A 20,839-nucleotide genomic window follows, 5' to 3' on the forward strand; every position below is an offset into this window, starting at 1 on the left:
AGGACATGTCTGTGTTTAACTATGGATGTCCCATCTGCAACCCCATGGCTCTTACGCCTCTCTGGAGCATTACAGCTGTAAATTCTTCTCTCATACACCAAAGCAGTGTGGGTATTTTGGATATTTCAACCAAGTGCTCCAAGATAGAGGGCTGCTGTCATGTTGCAGTAACTACTCCAACCCCTGAGACAGTCCTGCACCACTAGACCAACCCCTGGGTCTTAAAGACTCCTAACAGATGAAGGCAGTACACTCTGGCTCCAGGAGACCAACCCCTGGGTCTTAAATACTCCTAACAGAGGAAGGCAGTACACTCTGGCTCCAGGAGACCAACCCCTGCATGGGTCTTAAAGACTCCTAACGGAGGAAGGCAGTACACTCTGTCTCCAGAAGACCAACCCCTGGGTCTTAAAGACTCCTAACGGAGGAAGGCAGTACACTCTGGCTCCAGGAGACCAACCCCTGGGTCTTAAATACTCCTAACAGAGGAAGGCAGTACGATCCGGTTCCATCCGCCCCTGGGTCTTAAAGACTGTACTAGAGGAAAGCAGTACCAACCCCTGGATCTTAAAGATTCTACTAGAGGAAAGCAGTACCAACCCCTGGGTCATAAAGTCGCTTCTAAATGAAGGCAGTATGACACTGCTTTTTCTTCAGAATATTGATTTCCTCTAATATAGTTTCAGGGAAACAATCTAGACATTTTGGATTGTTCTCAAGAAGAAAGAAGACATATTTCCAATAAGCAGTGCACTAAATTCTTCTGTCAAAAAACACAGGAAACACAACACCACTGGGCTGTTTTCCACCAGTCACATCACAGCTGAAAGCATTCTGATTGGTGTTGTCAGATTCCTGCACCCCAAAACCCCATCCCCCCTCCCCCTCCCCCAGTATGGACTGTGAACTGGCGTGGGCTGGCGAGGGTGTGGGTTTTGCTGACGGTTCTGAGCAGAACAGAGCAAACGAGAACCACAACAACAAAGTCTGGATCCGCCTGAAAGGAATGTAAGTTCACTTACCGATCAATACTATTGGTAACTGATTATATTTGTAACATGGGTTTATTGGAAGGTATTGGAAGGTAATGTGGGTTTCCATAGCGATTTATGATTGTAGCATCCACATCAGACTCAAGTGACTGGGAGTTAATTGAGAGATATTCTGCTTTATATTGATAACTGATTATGTTCACTGAGAGATACTGTATTGATATTGATATCTATTTGTTTATTTGTTTATGTTAACAGATATTATGATGATAATGATAACTGATTATGTTCATGGAGAGATATTGATGATATTAATATCTGATTATGTTCACTGGGGGGTATTGATATTGCTATCTATTTGTTTATGTTAACATATATGATGATGATAATGATAACTGATAATGTTCATGGAGAGATATTGATGATATTGATATCTGATTATGTTCACTGAGAGATATTGATATCTGATTATGTAAATAATGTGCTTACAGACATGTTTACAAACCAAATGATAGAGGACCAATTATATTGATTGATAATATTATAATGTAACATAATCATTAACATTAATTTACAGATTGATACCTTTATCTGAAGACTGTATTCATGATAATATCAGGGATAGATTTAGTCTGCTGATTAGTGATAATATCAGGGATAGATTTAACCTGCTGATTAATGATAATATCAGTAATATATTTAACCTGCTGATTAATGATAATATCATGGATAGATTCAATATGTTGCTTAATGATAATATGTGGGATAGATTTAGTCTACTGATTAGTGATACTATCATGGTCAGGGTTTGTCTGCTGATTAGTGATAATATCAGGGTTGGATTTAATCTGCTGATTATTGACAAAATCGGGGTTAGATTTAATATGCTGATTAGTGATAATATCAGGGATGAATTTAGTATGCTGAATAGTGATAATATCAGGGATAGATTCAACCTGTTGTTTAATGATAACATCAGGGATATGTTTAGTCTTCTGTTTAATGATACTATCAGGGATAGATTTAGTTAACAGATATTAGTATTGGTGATTGATATAAGTTCACTGGCTGGTCAATACTATTGGTAAGTTAGTTATTGATGTCATTAACAGGGGGTAAAATAATATAAGGTAACATGGATGGGTCAATACTATTAGTAAGTGAGTTATTGATGTCATTAACAGGGGGTAGCATAATATAAGGTAACATGGACGGATCAATAGCATTGCTAACTGAATGATACTATTAAGAGTTGTCTGATAATATGGGATGACATCATCATGATTGTTAATATTGATAATTTAATTGATTGTATTATACAGTAATGCAGCCTTCCATGCAGAGTGATGAGGCGTATGATCTGTATCAGTAGTATCAATAACATTCATAATGAATAATGATTCCATTTAAAGAGACGTTTCCATACAGGCTGATATCAGTTTCTAGATATTTTAGGTCTACGTTGTTAACATTCTCAAGTAATGACAGGTATGATGTTAAACAGGCTGACAGAATAGTGTATGTAAGTGTACGTGTGTGTGTGTGTGTGTGTGAGTGTGTGTGTGTGTGTGTGTGTGTGTGTGTGTGTGTGTGTGTGTGTGTGTGTGTGTGTGTGTGTGTGTATGTGTGTGTACGTGTGTGTGTGTGTGTGTGTGTGTGTGTGTGTGTGTGTGTGTGTGTGTGTGTGTGTGTGTGTGTGTGTGTGTGTGTGTGTGTGTGTGTGTGTGTGTGTGAGAGAGAGAGAGAGAGAAAGATAGAGAGATAGAAAGAATGGACGCAAATACAGTTACACATGAAGAGAGGTGGGTTGTTTTTAACGTGTGTCTGTGTTGTGTTTAGTCTGTGTGTGTGCATGTGTGTGTTGTGTTTAGTGTGTGTGTGTATTTGTTGTGTTTAGTGCGTTGTGTGTATGTGTGTAGCATGTGTGTGTGGAGTGTGTGTGTCTGTGTGTGTGTAGTGATTGTGTCTGTGTTGTTTTTAGTGTGTGTATTGTGTTTAGTGTCTACGTGTGTGTATGTGCTCAGCGTTGGTGGTTTTCAAAGTTCAGCTAGTCTAGTTACCATGGTGATGACAGAGCGTTGCCATGCAGCAAATCTGCAGTTTCGAAAGAAAGGAGAGAGATGAGAGAGAGAGAGAGAGAGAGAGAGAGAGAGAGAGAGAGAGAGAGAGAGAGAGAGAGAGAGAGAGAGAGAGAGAGAGAGAGAGAGAGTGTGTGAGACTGAGTGAGACACAGAGAAAGAGAGATATACAGAAAGAGAGGCACAGTGAGAGGCACATAGAAAGAGGAATGCAGAGAGGAAAAACGAGACAGAGATACCCAAAGAGTGAGAGAGAGCCTTTTATATAAACCAGTCTAGCCAGTTCTGCCACATGCTGATCTGTGATACAATAGAAACAGTACATAAACCAGTCTAACCAGTTCAGTAACATGCTGATTTCTGATACAAAATAAACAGTATAGAAACCAGTATAACCAGTTATGTAACATGCTGATCTGTGATAAACAGTATATAAGCCAGTCTAGCCAGTTCAGTAACATGGTATTCTGTGATACAACAGTATAGTAGTATATTATTTAGTAACACGTTAGCTTATTGGACATTAGTAACACATTAGCTTATTGGACATTAGTAACACATTAGCTTAGTGGACATAAGTAACACGTTAGCTTATTGGACATTAGTAACACATTAGTTTATTGGACATTAGTAACATGTTAGCTTGTTGAACCTTAGTAACATGTTAGCTTATTGAACATTAGTAACATGTTATCTTATTGTACATTAACATGTTAGCTTATTGGACATTAGTAACATGTTAGCTTATTGAACATTAGTAACATGTTAGCTTATTGTACATTAACATGTTAGCTTATTGGACATTAGTAACATGTTAGCTTAGTGTACATTAGTAACATGTTAGCTTATTGAACATTAGTAACATGTCAGCGTATTGAACATTAGTAACATGTTAGCTTAGTGTACATTAGTAACATGTTAGCTTATATGAGCTTGAGAACGAAGGGCAACTTCCGGTTTGAAATGTCTGAGTGAGCAGCCTTTGAAAAAAGCTCCCGGTCGCAATACAAAACAAACGTGGAATAACATGATCTGAAAACGAAAAAAATAAGCATTCAATGACAAAAGCAAGGAAGAACAAGTGGACATATGAGAAAACAAAAAAGACCCTAAAAGAAGAAAAGGAAATAAAGAGGCGACGCGAAGAAATAACGAGACGACGTGAAGAAATGACGCAGCTACAACAAGTCAACACGGAGATCCCCAGCTGGGCTGTGGAACTCGGAGCCAGTATTCGGGACATACAGGCAAGCATGCAAACTAGCGTGAAGGTAAACGAAGCGAACACGCAAAGCATACAGACAAGTATAGACAGACTCAGAGAAGAAGTAAAGAAAGGACAAGACGAACTCAAAGAAGAAATAAATAAGAGACTTGAGTCAATTGACGAAAAGTTGCTGAAACAGGAGAAAGACACGGTGGCGTTGGAAGAGAGAACGGCCGAGACTGAAGAATGGAGTACAGAAGTACAAAAGATTCTAATGGAGACTCTCGAGGAACAAGGGAAGATGAGAGAGAAGTTAACTGACTTGGAGGGGAGATCAAGAAGAAACAATATAAGAGTGTGGGGTCTGAAAGAAGGGCTAGAAGGAGCCTCGATGTCCAAATATATGGAAAGCCTAATACGAGAGAAACTGGATATGTCACTGTCAGAACACACCGATATGGGAATACAGAGGGCACATAGGATACAAGCACCGAGACCTCAGACGAATGGACCACCGAGAGCAGTCATAATTAACTTCCTGAGGTTTGAAGTCAAGGAGAACATTCTTAAGAGAGCCTGGCAGACGAAGATCGATGTGGAAGGACAGAGAATATCCTTTGACCACGACTATGCAGCGGAGGTGGCTGCAAAACGCCGAAGTTACGTGGAAATAAAAAAGATTCTAAAAGAAAAAGGGATTCGGTTCCAATCACCGATGACCGCTCTGAAAGTGTACTGGCAGGAAGGCACCAAAACCTACAGCAACGTACAAGAGGCAGCGAGGGACATACATCGGGATGGAGAGAGGACGCCGGGACGAAGAGAGGGGGGGAAACCCACATATACACCCACCCCGATGGAGAGACTGGAGAAGATGCGCAGGTGGAACAGAGTCGAGAAGAGGAGGACGGATGAAAGATGGGGATTGGAGATGATTCGAGACAGAGCAGCTGAGGAGAGTGACAGAGGGACATCGGAGAGAAGCACAGGGAGAGCGCGAGGGACCACGATACTTCAAAAGGAAAGATAAGTACAAAACAAAACAAAAACATTTGACTAAGACCATGACTAAATGTGAAAGATGCATAGAAATACACACAACATAGAATAAGAGTAATTGTAAACATGAAAAAAAAAAAAAAAAAAAAAAGATAAAACTTAAACAGAGAGAAGGCATGTGATACACAGTACAAATTAATGTGGACATAAAAATGATTCTATGTCTCTGAAAATGACTGACAGAGAGAAAAACACACGTTGGACAGATTGAGTGTGTGTATATGTGTATGTATATGTATGTATATATATATATGTGTGTATGTATGTATATATATATATATATATATATATATATATATATATATATATATATATATATATATATATATATATATATATATATATATATATATATATATATATATATATATATATATATATATATATATATATATATATATATATATATATATATATATATATAAAAAAAAAAAAAAATCATATTACCGGGAGCTCAAGGACAGGGCAGCACACAGACAATGCTGGACTTACATGGTGAGCTTTCTTTTTTAGCCACTAGGGGGAGCCCTCTCAATAGGAGAGCCTTTTCTCCCCACCCCCCAGCAGGGGATAGAGGAAAGAAAATAATTACCTCTGACACCATGGAATTGTCAAACTTTGTGAATGTTGTAAATGTTTATTATAGTTCTTTGAATGTAAGTCGAGTAGAGTTAGCAGTGGCTACAACTACAAATATTATTTTATGTGACATGGGTAGAACGGGAGATCATTTCGAATGGAAAGATGACACAAATTAAAAGTATTAAGATGATGTCGCTGAATGTTAATGGAATGAATAATCCAATCAAAAGGAGTAAGGTGATGACGAAGCTTAGAAAAGAGGAGGCACAGGTTATCTTTCTACAAGAAACACATCTAATACAACAAGAACATGAAAAACTGAAGAGATTCGGATACGAGAATATGTTTTATAGTTCTTTTAAACAGAACCTTAGGAGAGGAGTAGCTATATTGATTAAGAATGCAGTGAAGTTTGAATTGATTAAAGAAGTGAGAGATAAAGAGGGGAGATATGTAATGGCCAAGGGGAAAATGGAAGGCCAAATGGTAACATGAATGAATATATATGCACCCCCAGACAGTGAGAAATACCTATTTGAAACAATCTTTGATATTATAGCAATGGAAGGGGAAGGCGTTTTAATCTGTATAGGAGACTTCAACGTAGTATTGAATTACGACATGGACACGACAAGCACAAAGAGATGGAGAACACACATTAGCAAATATATGAAAATACAAATGACAGAATTAGGAATCACGGATATATGGAGAGAAACACACACACTAGACAGGGAATACACACATTATTCACATCCACACACAACATATTCAAGGATAGATTACTTCCTCATGACAACAGGGGACAGATACAGAGTAGAAGATTGTAGAATAGGGGTAACAGACATCAGATCACAGCGCAATATATCTGACAGTAAATCTGAAAAGTAGACGGAGAAACACAGTCTGGAGACTGAACGTAGGGCTATTGAATAACAACGGCTTAGTAGACGAAGTAAAAGAAGACATAATAAGATACAGAGAGGAAAATGATAACGGAGAGGTAGATCCAAACATTCTATGGGATGCAATGAAGGTAGTAATACGAGGAAAATTGATAGCAAAGGCAGCACTACTCAAGAGGGCCAGAATAGAGACATACCAGAACTTAGTAAAGAAACTGAAAGAATTAGAGAAAAAACACCAAAACTCAAAGAACCAAGAGACACTTAGGGAAGTAAAAGACGTTAGAGAAAAGATAAACAAAGAATTACTGACAGAAATTGAGAAAAAGGCTAGATATGTGAAACAGACATACTATGAAGGAGGAACGAGAGCGACCAGACTCTTAGCTAGACGAATCAGAATACAACAGAAACGAAATACAATACACACAATAAGAGACACAAACACAAACAGGTTACTAAGAGAACCAGCTGAAATAGAGAAGACTTTTGTAGAATACTATAAGACACTATACACACAACCGAAAGCGGCAGGAGAAGAAGAGATAGAGACATTCTTAGAAAAATTAGATTTACCATCGATAGGAACGGAACAGAACAAAATATTAAATGCAGAGATAACAGAACAGGAAGTGGGAAATGCGATCAGTAAAGCAAAGAACAATAAGTCACCAGGTAGCGACAGATTCCCTTCGGAATTTTACAAAACATTTAGACAGGAACTGAGGCCCATATTAGAGGCAGCATTTAGACACACAATGAAAAAAGGAACAATGCCACCCTCATGGAAAGAAGCCATAATTACTATGATTCCAAAGGAAGGGAAGGATAAGGAACTATGTAGTAGCTTCAGACCAGTGTCCATACTTAATGTAGATTACAAGATGTATACATCGATAATAGCCAAAAGATTTGAGACATTTATGCCAGATATTATAGACGAAGACCAGACCGGATTCATTAAAGGAAGAAAAACACAGGACAACATAAGAAAGACAGTGCAGATAGTAGAGGAGATACAAAAAGAAGGAGTAAGTGCAGTACTAGTTAGCCTGGATGCAGAAAAAGCATTCGACAGTGTAAGCTGGATATTCCTATATAAAGTATTAGAGAAATTTGGACTAGACAAAAACGCGATGAAAACAATTAGGGCATTATATCAAGAACCAACGGCAAGGATTAAAGTAAATGGCAACCTGACGGACCGGATCAAACTAGAGAGGGCTACAAGACAGGGCTGTTGTCTTTCGCCGACGCTCTTCGATATATTCATCGAACCACTGGCTCAACTAATTAGACAGACCGAGGACATCAAAGGGGTGGAGATAAGGGGAACAGAACATAAATTAGGACTGTTTGCAGATGATGTGATAGTATATATGAGACAACCAGACACAAGCTTCCCGACACTGATGGACTTACTGACAGAATATGGATATTACTCAGGATATAGACTTAACGTAACAAAGACACAGACCTTAACATTGAACTACACCCCAACGACAGAGATCAAAGACAAATACAAGATTAAATGGGATATGGACAGGATCAGATACCTAGGAGTGAATATTACAAGAGAGGTGGAGGGACTATACGATGCAAACTATACACAGATTAATCAGAAAATCAAACAAGACCTAGAAAGATGGACAGTAATGCCTCTAGACTTTAGCTCAAGGATCGAAATTATAAAGATGAATATATTACCAAGGTTACTATACCTATTTCAGGCTCTACCTATATTAATACCACAAAGCCAGTTCAGGGAATGGAATAAACAGATATCAAGATTCATATGGGGGGGGAAAAGGCCAAGGATAAGATATGTGACTCTACAATTACAAAAGGAGAAAGGAGGAATGGCAATACCTAGTTTAGAAGATTACTACTACGCAGCACAGCTGATAATAGTAACATGTTGGTGCAACGAGAACTATGAAGCCAAATGGAAAGACATAGAAACAAAAAATGAGGGACTCAAAGTGCAGGCACTAATAGGAGACAGGGAGCTATACAGAAGAAAGGAACAACTAATGGACCCAATTACCAAATTCACTATAAATATATGGAACAAGATAGTAAAGAAATACAAGCTAGAAAAAGAAACCAAGATACTGAGATGGATAACGCACGACAACAAATTTAAACCAGGGAAAGAAGATCATGGGTTCAAAAGATGGGAGAGGGGGGGCATAACAGCAATATGTACAATAACAGAAGGAGGGGAGATCCAGACTCTACAAAAATTGAAAGAAAGATTCGGACTAGAGAATAGCGACCACTTTAGATATTTACAGATTAGGGACTACAACAAGGAAATAAAACTAGACAAAGACAAAGATCAGAATGGGATAATTAAGATAATGGTAAAAGCATACGAAGGAAGGAAGGGGGGGGGGATATCAGCACTATATCGGGCAATAATGGACAGCAAGGACATCACAACCAAATATATAAAGGAAAAGTGGGAGAAGGAATTAGAAACGGAGATAACAGAAGAAGAATGGTATAACATATGTAAGATACAACACACAACCACAGGGTCAAGGATATGGAGGGAGTTTGGGTGGAAAAACATAATTCGATTTTTTATAACACCAGAAATACAGGGCAACTATACACCAACACAGAAACCATGCTGGAGAAAATGTGGACAGGAAATAGCAAACCACACACACATATTCTGGGGATGTCAGATAATAAAGAACTATTGGGAAGAGATAGGAGGGATAATAAATGAAATAGTAGGATATGAAATACCCCAGACAGGACAAGTATTGTATTTAGGGAACTTAACACAGGAAGGAATGCAGGGGAAAGATATATACTTGATTAAGATATTACTAGTAGCAGCCAAGAAAGCACTGACGAAAATGTGGTATAGAGTAGAAGCACCGACGAGGGAACAATGGACAGAGATAGTGGGTGGGATACAGGAAATGGAGAGAATCACATATAGGCTGAGGCTACAAGACGAGAAGTTTGAATCAAAATGGGAGAAGTGGGAAGAGTATAGGAAAAAAAGAAACAACATCACAGGAGAGTAAAAAGGAGACAAGAAGAAAAAATGAAACGAAAATAAACTATGAAGGTACCAAAGAACCCATGTCACTTTTTTTGTATTTTTTTGTATTTATTTATTGTTTCTCTCTTTTCTTTGTTTTTGTTTAGCTGTGTTTTTTTCCTTTTCCCCTTTAGTGAATTTATTTTAGGTCAACTTGTCATTCGATTTCGATATTAATTTTTCTAATATCAGCTATATCTTTTAGTTCTTATCTATCGAATTCTATTGTACTGTCGTTTATAATTTTGACCGCCAATTGTATTATTGTATGTGGATGTTTTGTTTGTAAAGCAAAAAACTGGAAATAAAAATTTAAGTATAAAAAAAAAAAACATGTTAGCTTATTTGACATTAGTAACATGTTAGCTTATTGAACATTACTAACATTAGCTTATTGGCCATTAGTAACACGTTAGTGTATTGGACATTAGTAACACATTTGCTTATTGTACATTAGTAACATGTTAGTTTATTGGACATTAGTAACAGGTTAGTTTATTAGACATTAGTAACACGTTATCTTATTGGACATTAGTAACATGTTAGCTTATTGTATATTAGTAACACGTTTGTTTATTGCACATTAGTAACATGTTAGCGTATTGTATATTAGTAACACATTAGCTTATTGGACATTAGTAACACATTCGCTTATTGGACATTAGTAACACATTCACTTATTGGACATTAGTAACACATTTGTTGGACATTTGTAACATGTTTGCTTATTGAGTAACACATTCGTTTATTGTACATTAGTAACATGTTAGCTTATTGTACATTAGTAACATGTTAGCTTATTGTATATTAGTAACACATTAGTTTATTGGACATTAGTCATATTTTAGCGCATTGGACATTAGTAACATGTTAGCTTATTGTACATTAGTAACATACTAGCTTATTGTTTATTACTAACATACTAGCGTATTGTATATTAGTAACATGTTAGCTTATTGTATCTTAGTAACACATAGTTTATTGGACATTAGTACCACATTAGTTTATTGGACATTAGTAACACATTATTTTATTGGACATTAGTAACACATTATTTAATTGGACATTAGTAATATGTTAGCTCATTGGACATTAGTAACATGTTAGCTTATTGGACATTAGTAACACATTCGCTTATTGTATATTAGTATCACGTTAGATTATTGGACATTAGCAACACATTCAGTTATTGGACATTAGTAACATGTTAGCTTATTGTACATTAGTAACATGTTAGCTAATTGTACATTAATAACATCCATGGATGGATGGATGGATGGATGGATGGATGGATGGATGGATGGATGGATGATGGATGGATGGATGGATGGATGGATGGATGGATGGATGGATGGAGGAATGGATGGATAGATAGATAGATAGATAGATAGATAGATAGATAGATAGATAGATAGATAGATAGATAGATAGATAGATAGATAGATAGATAGATAGATAGATAGATACTTTATTAATCCCCTTGGGGAAATTCGGTGACATACACATACAGCCTCATTATAGGAATATTCCACAATTATTACATTTGACAGTAATAATGGCACCTACAAATGTCCTAACCTAGTTGTACAGTAAATAACCAAGTAAGGCTTTGTCAGTATTCCAATGTACAGTGTAAAATGTGTGTGTGTTTGTAATAAACCTCAGGGCTGAGGGGTAAACAGAGTCTGAGTGTGGAGGCAGCGGCTTGTTTGTATGTTACATCTCCATTGCCCAAATCCTTTTTTTTTATAACTTTCTTTATTAGAAAAATTAGAAAACATTTTACAGTCAAGGTTCAAGTGGTACATATTCCATTTTTCTTTCATTCCCCATTCCTTACACACTAGTCCGCGCTGGCAGGTGAAAAGATGTGACAGGCTGCCTCCTCGTGTGCCGGAGGGAACACGTGATGCAAGGCTTCTATCCTCTCTACAACCGACCAGTGGGGGGCATAGTCAAGCAACGTTCAAGACAGGGGAGGGGAGAATTGGATACACGAAATTGGGATGGGAGAAAAATAGAAAATAAGGAGAAAAAGTGGATACAAAAAAAAGACCAGTAATAGTGCTGAAAGTTAGGCAATGCCAGTCCACCGAGCTCTTTGGGGAGCTGTAATATTGATCTCCTGATACGTGGATTCTTACTGCCCCAAAGAAAGGAGCTTATTAGTTGATCAAATGTCTTAAAAAACAACTTCTTAACACTTTCTCTGCCACGCTTATATCCATCAATGTTTGATCACTGCCACTGTTTGAGTACTGTCTATCTGTATGTCGTGTGTGTCATATGATGAATTGAAAATGGAGGACCCTGATGGAAACAAGACGAAAGTCTTTCTCAGGTCTGCATCCTCTTAACAATTGTATGTATTGAGCTGTACTGTACTGTACCCATTCTGCAATCTGTTAATAAACTTTTCAATCAATCAATCAATCAATCAATCAATCAATCAATCAATCAATCAATCAATCAATCAATCAATCAAACCAGTCTAAGCCTATGGAGATGTTTACCTTCTTTGCAGGGCTATAACTTTTTAAATTGTATTGCTAAATTTACATTACTATGGCCCATTCAACATCGATTATCTATCGTTCAGGATGTAGGAACGTTTTACTTTTTCATTCACACATTCATACAAAAATACCGTCTAGAATATAAATATGTTTTTATCGTTTTCTGCAGTAATTCCTAGAACGGGAGATATAGGCATAAATACAGGGCCGCCTCAGGGGGTGTGCGAGCAGTGCGGTCGCACAGGGCCTCGCGGGAAGGGGGGCCTCGCACAAAAAAAAATAAAAAAAAATAATAAAAAAATATTTTTTATTTATTATTTTTTTTAATTTTAATTTTTTTTGCGAGGCCCCCCTTCCCGCGAGGCCCTTTTTCATCACAGACCTAAAATCTAGTTTAGCTTATATGCTTATATATTTCACATTAGACACGTTTGTAGAATGTTCCTGGCTCTGCGGCTCTGCACTATTCTCTATTGGAGCTCTGGGGCTCTGCAGCAGACATACTATTGGTTTCAAGAAGGGAGGGGTTACATCATGTGTACGCCGGCGTGCGTCAGCTGCGTTTGACTATTTCGCGCGTGCAGCTTTGGAGGTTATGCTTAGTTATGCCAGCCAAAACGAAGAGGGCGGTCATTCGGCAGATGGACTGAAGATGAAAGTTGTTGCATGTTAGACAGTTCAGTCAGGCTAGCCATCCCGGCTAAAGGCAGGGACAGCTAGTTAGCTTTAGCTATGTTATAATATTGAGTGCTAACGTGTGGTTCAGTCGGGATAGCCATGATGATGTCGGCTAGTAGCTAGCTTAGCTAAAGGCTAACTAGCGTTAGCTAACCTAGAGAGAGCGCGTGCAGCATTGTTATGCCAAGATGAAGAGGACGGTCATTCGGCAGATGAACTTCGTCAACTCCACGCGGTTGTCTCCATCCTCTTGGACGTTTGGTGAGTTTTTAATGCACTCTATTCTATTCCCGCCGTGGATATATCTCTCTCTCTCTCTCGGGAGCCAAACGGGCCGGCTAGCTGTTGTAGTAGCTAATGGTGTGTGGCCTGGTGTCAGCACCTGGTGCGAGGGAGGTGAGCTTGGTGTTTCATTATGAGAATATCTCCATGCTCAAGTCGGCTATAGTCCGCGAGGGACTTGTTGCCGGCACCGCTATGGTAAACACCACTCTGTAGTGGGACGTGTATTGCCTTCTTTTTCCCTTCCCTCTTCGGATGAGAAGAGGAAAACACAGCGGCTGTCTGAAGTGTTGGCCTGTATTGCTTTTCTGACGTTGTACAGTTTTTCAGTGGTAGCCGCATAGCTTGCTTCTGCGTTAGCTAGTGGTTAGCGATAGCCGGGTTGAGCTAACTGTTAGACATGCTCTCTCTCTATATATTTCTCTCTCTTTCTAACACACATATACATGCTCTCTCTCTAACACACACACACAAACAGACATGCTCTCTCTCTATCTCTCTCTCTCTGGCCTTGCTCTGGTGGAGGGTCAGGGGCATTGCCGGGTCTGTGCAGCGATAACACTGTATATTGACTGTAGAACGGGAGCTCTCTCTCGCTCTCTCTCTTGCTATATGTTGACTGTATCATGCCCAGCCTCGGGCAGCGCTATTATTTAAGAATATGTTGACTGTATAAAAAAAAAAAAAAAAAAAAAAACTATATATATATATATATATTCTTTTTTACCTTTTAGGGGGCCTCGCGTTTAAATCTCACACAGGGCCTCGCATTTCTCCCAGGCGGCCCTGCATAAATGTATATTATCAAATGCCATTTGTTGCCGATCAACGCTATATTAAAAATATCAACTGTACATGGTCCTAAACGTTATGACTGATCATGCGCGGGTGAACGGAGGGGGGGGGGGGTCGTTTATAATTCCGTGATCGTCGTTAAATGATTTATATATATCAGAGCAGTTTGCATCGATAATAATAAACAAAAACGCTGAAAGTCACGGCAGCCTCCTCTTACCGTTGGGCGATGATACTGGAGCAAACAGATCCCAGTTATGTGATGGGGATCGAGGCGATCCATTTCGGGTTTGTATAATACTAATACACGCCCAAATCATGTCGATTATTGAGTTATGGCAGCGATCCATATCCACGGTGTGTGGCTAGAGTCCTGGGATGATATGCGAGTGGCCGGACGGATTTAGGAGACACACCGATATGCAACCGGCATATCCGGTTTGGCAACTCGCAGATCATCCACCAGGTGGCAATATTGAAGCGTTGCAGAGTTGTGCTGAGTGCCACAGCATCAGACAAGGCTCCGTGAGTGAAATATGAATACCATGGCGAAAATATGAAATATGATCAGAATAACGTCGTACGCCGTGATCTGGCAGAATTCGCATGAACTTGAAACCCGTTGTATGACGTTATTGACGGAGAAAGTGTTAATGAGGACTGGGATATGGGTGAAAAGTAGGGATGTTCGATATTGTCTTTTTTACCGATATCCGATATACCGATATTGTCCAACTCTTAATTTCCGATACCGATATCAACCGATACCGATATATGCAGAAAAAACTGAATAATTAACATTACATATCTCTTGTTGTGGAATTAACACAACAGTATGCATACTTTTGACAATAAATAAAATAATAATTTGTTCTTACTTGCTTGCCTTGGTAAATAAAGGTTAAATAAATGTAAATGTATTTTTTTAAACCAATACCGATATTTTCCAATATCATTTCACATTTTAATTTGAATCCCTAGTGAAAAGATATAAAAACGTTGGTAGCACTACCATTTTAACTAAATTAACTCTGCCCACCAGTGACAGTGGAAGACCTGCCTATCTGTTAAAGTCAAGTTTGCACTTTTCAAGGAGAGGTGAGAAGTGTTTCAAAAACATTGTTTGGATTGAATTGGTGATATTAACCCCTAGATATCTAAATCCATCTGTTGTATACTTAAAGGGGAAAAATGTCCAGGGTATATTTTTGGCTGAAGTGATTGGAAAAAGTTCACTTTTATGGAGGTTCAACTTATAGCCAGAGTTAGACCCGAACTTGTCCAGTATATTGAGAACTGTAGGGAGAGAGGCAGCTGGGTTGGACATGTACAGAAGGAGGTCATCGGCATATAAATACAATTTATGAACTGTAATGTAAATGTAAATGAACTCTTCCGGCCCGGTTGATGCCCTCAAACCCCTCAAACCCCTCCTGCCTTCGTAGCCAGATAGCCAATGGTTCGATGGCTAGGGCAAACAGAAGGGGAGAAAGGGGGCAGCCCTGTGTGGTGCCCCGATGAAGGGGGAATGAGGCTGACTGAATTCCGTTTGTATGGACAGAGGCGACTGGGTGAGTGTAAAGTAACTTAATCCAGGCAATAAAGTCAGGGCTAAAACCGAATTTCAGCAGTATAAAGAAAAGGTACCCCCACTCCACCCTGTCAAAGGCCTTCTCTGCATCCAGTGAAACAATTACTTCTGGGGACTTTAAATTAGGAGAGTTGAGAATATTAAGGAGCCTTCTTGTGTTATGGAAGGAATGTCTACCCAGCATAAATCCTGTTTGGTCAATTGAAATTAAGCTTGATAAAACCTGCTGTAAACGTTGGGCTAGGATTTTGGACAGCATTTTTAAATCTACATTTAAAAGGGAAATGACCCTATAGCTGCCACAAAGGAGAGGGTCCTTGTCTTTCTTGAGCAGGAGCGAGATCGAGGCCTCAGACAGAGTGGGCAGTAAGTGGCCCTTTGAAAAGGATTCATTGTGCATATTCTGAAGGGCTGGAGTGACGGAGGCAGAGACTAACTTTAAAAATTCCACTGTGAACCCATCTGGGCCCGGTGTTTTACCATTCTGTAAGGACATGATTGCTTCCAGTACCTCCGTGTTGTGCAAATGATGGAGTTCTTGTAATCTGCCTTTGACATTGTTCAGTCACATCTTACCCAGCTTAAGCTTGTGTTAAATGCTGGCAAATCAAAGTTCATGCTCTTCTCAAATGGGAAGAGACTCCTGATCTTTGCGAAACACGTTTCGCAATTATGCCACATCAATGTGGAACGCCCTACCTAAAGCTGTAAAGGAATGTGAATCACTACCCACTTTCAAAAACACTCTCAAAAAACACCTACGTGAGACCGCAATTCGAAACTGGCCCCTACAAATGTCCTAAACTAGTTGTACAGTAAATGACCAAGTAAGGCTTTGTCAATATTCCAATGCACAGTGTAAAATGTGTGTGTCCCCTACCCAACCCCCCCCCCCCCACCTCCAATGTACAGCCCTCACCCAACCCACCCAACCCCACCCCACCCAACCAACCTCCTCCAATGTACAGTTTCTACGCCAAATGTATATACACTCCTTTTCTGGACAATTTTGTATCACAAACAGTACTGTATTTGCAAATCTGATATGTCATAAATGTATAGATGTAGCAGTACTGTCTATCTGTATGTCATGTATGTCATATATGTTATGATGAATTGAAAATGGGGGACCCTGATGTAAACAAGACGAAAGTCTTTCTCTGGTCTGCATCCCCTTAACAATTGTAGGTATTGAGCTGTACTGTACTGTACCCATTCTGCAATCTGTTAATAAACTTTTCAATCAATCAATCTTCCCACACGTGTTACTGCTGGAGGGACTGACATCGAAAGGGTTGCTTCCTACAAATATTTAGGCATTACAGTGGACGAGAACCTTACATTTAAATCTCACATAGATAAACTTAAGCTGAAGCTTAAACTCTGCTTCTTTTTCAGAAACAGGTCCTGTTTTTCTCTTAAAGTGAGACGTCACCTGATCTCGACCACCTTCTTACCACTACTCGATTATGGTGACTACTTTACATGTATGCACCTGATCAGTACCTTAGAAAGCTGGATACTGTGTACCATTCTGCCTTACGCTTTGTCACGGGATGTGGCAATCGAGTGCACCATTGCACCCTATATGCCATTGCAAGTTACCGATCTCTACAAATACGGCGATTTTCTCGATGGCTCTCTCTTGTGCACAAAACTCTGCTTAAACTGGTTCCCTCGTACCTAAGCGTGCTTCTGTGCACTAAGCAATACAAGTATGCCCTTCGTTCTCAAGCTGCTCTAAAACTGGATGTTCCCTATATGAGAACTGAATTGGGGAAAATGGCTTTTAAATATGCTGCTCCTTCATCATGGAACAAGATACACGAGGACCTAAAATTACCAGGACTGGTCACCCCCGGGGTGTTAAGAACTTTAGATGATTTGGATACGACGTGGGGATTAGACGAAGACCTATCTAGGGTGGGGTCCTGGACAAAATTGAAGTCACCACCGATAATTAAATAGTGGTTGTAAGAGCCGCATTTAAGCTTAACTGTTTTGATTCATTCTGGACCTGCATTAATACATTTCTCTGTTTCAGTGAGTGGGGCGCTTTGCTCAGGTGAATGGGGCGGGGCTAACGCTATAAGCCACAGGTGCGGCGTGTGACGGCAGGGCAGCAGGCAGCAGCAATACTGTCATTGACACGCAACGCAGACGCAACCTTTTGTTCCCGAGATTATTAGGATCTCTTGTTTTATTTCTATGTACGATATTGTTTTCATATTTTGTTCTTGCTGGACATTAAAAGAGCAAAAAGAGCAACAAAAACGTGCAGTGGTTTCTGTTCTGCGACTGCGAGTCTGACACTGCTTCCCAGCCCTACAAGTGGCCAAGAAAGGAAGATTCAAATAGAGTTATAGGACAGACCTGTTTTGGATTTTGGCCACTACAGTGGTAATCTACCTTGGGAAGGGAGAAGAAGTTAGATATGAATTTATCATCATCCCATGTAGGTGCGTAGACACAGGCCATAATCACAGGCGTACCATAGCCTACCCGAAACAATCACAAATCGTCCGTTAGGGTCTTCAATAGAGTTTGATAGCTCAAAGGGGATATTTTTATTTATAAGAATGGCAGCGCCTCTTGCTCTTGCTGAGAATTTAGAATGAAATATATTCCCTATCTAGGGGCGCTTGATTTGGTGAATCTCTGCAGACCGAAGGTGTGTTTCTTGCAGAAAGAAAATATCACCCCTAAGTTGTTTTAGATGAGTCATTACCTTATTAATTTTTACAGGCTGATTGGCACCCTTCAGATTCCAAGAAATAAAGCGAAGGTTCTTACCATGACCCGTCATATCGAGACTTTATGTAGGGAGCAGCAACACTCCAACAGAGGAAGGAAAAGGGGGGGGGGGAGAGAAAACAAAAACAATACACAAAAAAAAAACAAGCAATAACAATATACATCCGCCCATGTCCATATCCCTCCCACCCGCACAAACCCACCCGTGCACTTACAAACCCTCCATATCCCTCCCAGTCCACTTCCCCCACTACAACCCCACCCACCCCCCCTCTCCACTGCCAGCAGGATAACTTTTCCACTTCCATAACTTCTCCTATCGGAAGGTCCCCTGGTCTTCCCAGCACATTGTCAAACGACACCTTTATCCTATTTATCCCCCCTCTTTAAATAGAAATAGACTGACATTTTTTTATAATAATAAGTTAAAGGGGCTCTTGACTACAGTAACACACATTATTTTCCCTTAACTGAATTATATATGTAAGTATATCAATTAACAACACTGCTGTTATACTGTATATCCCCCTCTCTTTAAATAGAAATAGAATGAAAACATTTAAAATAATAGAAAAATAAAGGGGCTCTTGATTACAGTAATATACATTATTTTCTCTTACCTGAAATATATATATATGTATATTAATTTACAACGCCACTATAGAACAAAGTCTATCATACAGGTATTATTGGTTTAAATTATTATTATTTTTAAACAAACAACAGAGTGAACTGTAACGCAGTGCTTCCGCGACATGTCAGATATGGAGACAGTGAAAAAATAAACAAACAAAAGGCCACAGTCCTTGCCTCTATAACGTCCAACATCCGGGTAATCCCGGTATGAGAGAGAAAAAACAAAATGGCAGTTGAACTGCGACGTAGTGCGTCCGTCTCTTGAGAGAGCAGGGTTAAAAAATGCCTGTTAAAATGTGACGTAATGCGTCAGACTCTTATCGCGAGAGGTTCACAGAAACACGTGTGTCACTTCTGGTCAGCTGGGAGGAGCCTCTCTACAACAAAATGTAACTTGAGTATTCAGGCAGAGAGAGCAGAGTTCAAAGTTCACAATGTTCTTGGTGAAAGTCAATACAAACGCCGCTCAAGGGGCTTGGTGAAAAGTCAATTATAAACCATGCACTTACCCAACAATGATGTGCGATACAAATGTCCACAAAGTAATGAGCGAATAATGTCTGTTGTTAGAGAATTGAGCAGGAACAGTAAGCAATGGTGGCCAGAGCATCATGTCTGCCACATTATCCATAACATTGTATTGCACTATCGCAGGACCTTAGCATGTCTTTTACCATGCTTTTTGTAAACTTTATGTACATTATTTATACCTGGTATGTCTTATTCTTATTACTTGTATTATTTCACAAATGTCTTATTCTTATTACTTGTATTATTGCACAATCGCTGCGGGCATGACCACCCGCATTTCACTGTATGCTTGTATGCCATGACAAATAAAACTCTTGACTTGACTTGACTTGTCAATCAGTCGCTCTTTGTAGAATTGGCGTGCATTCTCCAGCGTCTCAAAAGTGAGAGTCTCATTTCCATGTGTAACTTGCAAGCGAGCAGGGAATAATAATCAAAATTTAACTTCTTGTAAAGAGCTTGTTTGATGTCGTTGAAAGCAGCACGCTTCTTAGCAGTACCTGGACTCAGGTCCGGGTAGAATCGTAGCGTTTCCCCACAGTAGCTTAGCACCTGTTGTCTGGACCCCCAAAGCACATTTTCCTTCTCTTGAAAACGCTCTCTCAAGCTCCGGTGGTTTGGTCCAGACATTTGGGCCGAACAGGTCCATTAGCAGGCCATATTTAAACTCTATCGGTCTCGTCCTGTTTCGCTGCCCTGTGGAATATTTATTATACAAGGTTGATTCTGCAAGATCTGTTTTCAAGGTTGTCAAGGCGGTCTTGAATTAGTCCGTTCTGGGTCTGAAGTGATTTGACCGTTGCGTCGGTGGTTATCAGTGATTCAAAATGTTCCCCGGCTAGGGTTTTCATGGTAGCTAGGCACCCCTGGAAGCTATTCATCGTCTCACGGAGTGCGTCTACCGAAGATGACTCCTGAATTAGAGCCGAAATGTCCTCTCTGAGTGATGCTCATTGTATATCCACCTCTTAACCTGCAATGAGTCTCCCTGGCCATTTTAGTTTTCGATTTTGAGGACTGCATAATATTTTTGCAAACCAAAACTACATACTTTATACTTATAGCACATGCATGAGCCTTGTCTCTTTTGAAAGATGACATTCTAACGTTTCTGATTCCACAAAGAAAATTCAATTTTAGTGCTAACATAATAGAGTAACATAGGTCTG

The 20,839-nt window shown here is 39.4% G+C and overlaps 1 protein-coding gene across 1 annotated transcript in view; it reads left to right on the forward strand.

Annotated features, from left to right (window-relative positions):
* The window catches only part of pde1a (phosphodiesterase 1A, calmodulin-dependent), a gene marked incomplete at both ends in the record, with an annotated part of 257,482 nt that overhangs the window by 27,678 nt on the left and 208,965 nt on the right, over positions 1 to 20,839 (forward strand). The window contains one exon of the mRNA XM_084314037.1: positions 895 to 1,008. Within this exon, the coding sequence (XP_084170163.1) occupies positions 895 to 1,008 (114 nt within the window). The remainder of the gene's footprint in view (positions 1 to 894; positions 1,009 to 20,839) is intronic.

This window comes from Notolepis coatsorum, assembly GCF_963971535.1.
Source record: "Notolepis coatsorum genome assembly, chromosome: 5".
NCBI lineage: Eukaryota > Metazoa > Chordata > Actinopteri > Aulopiformes > Paralepididae > Notolepis > Notolepis coatsorum.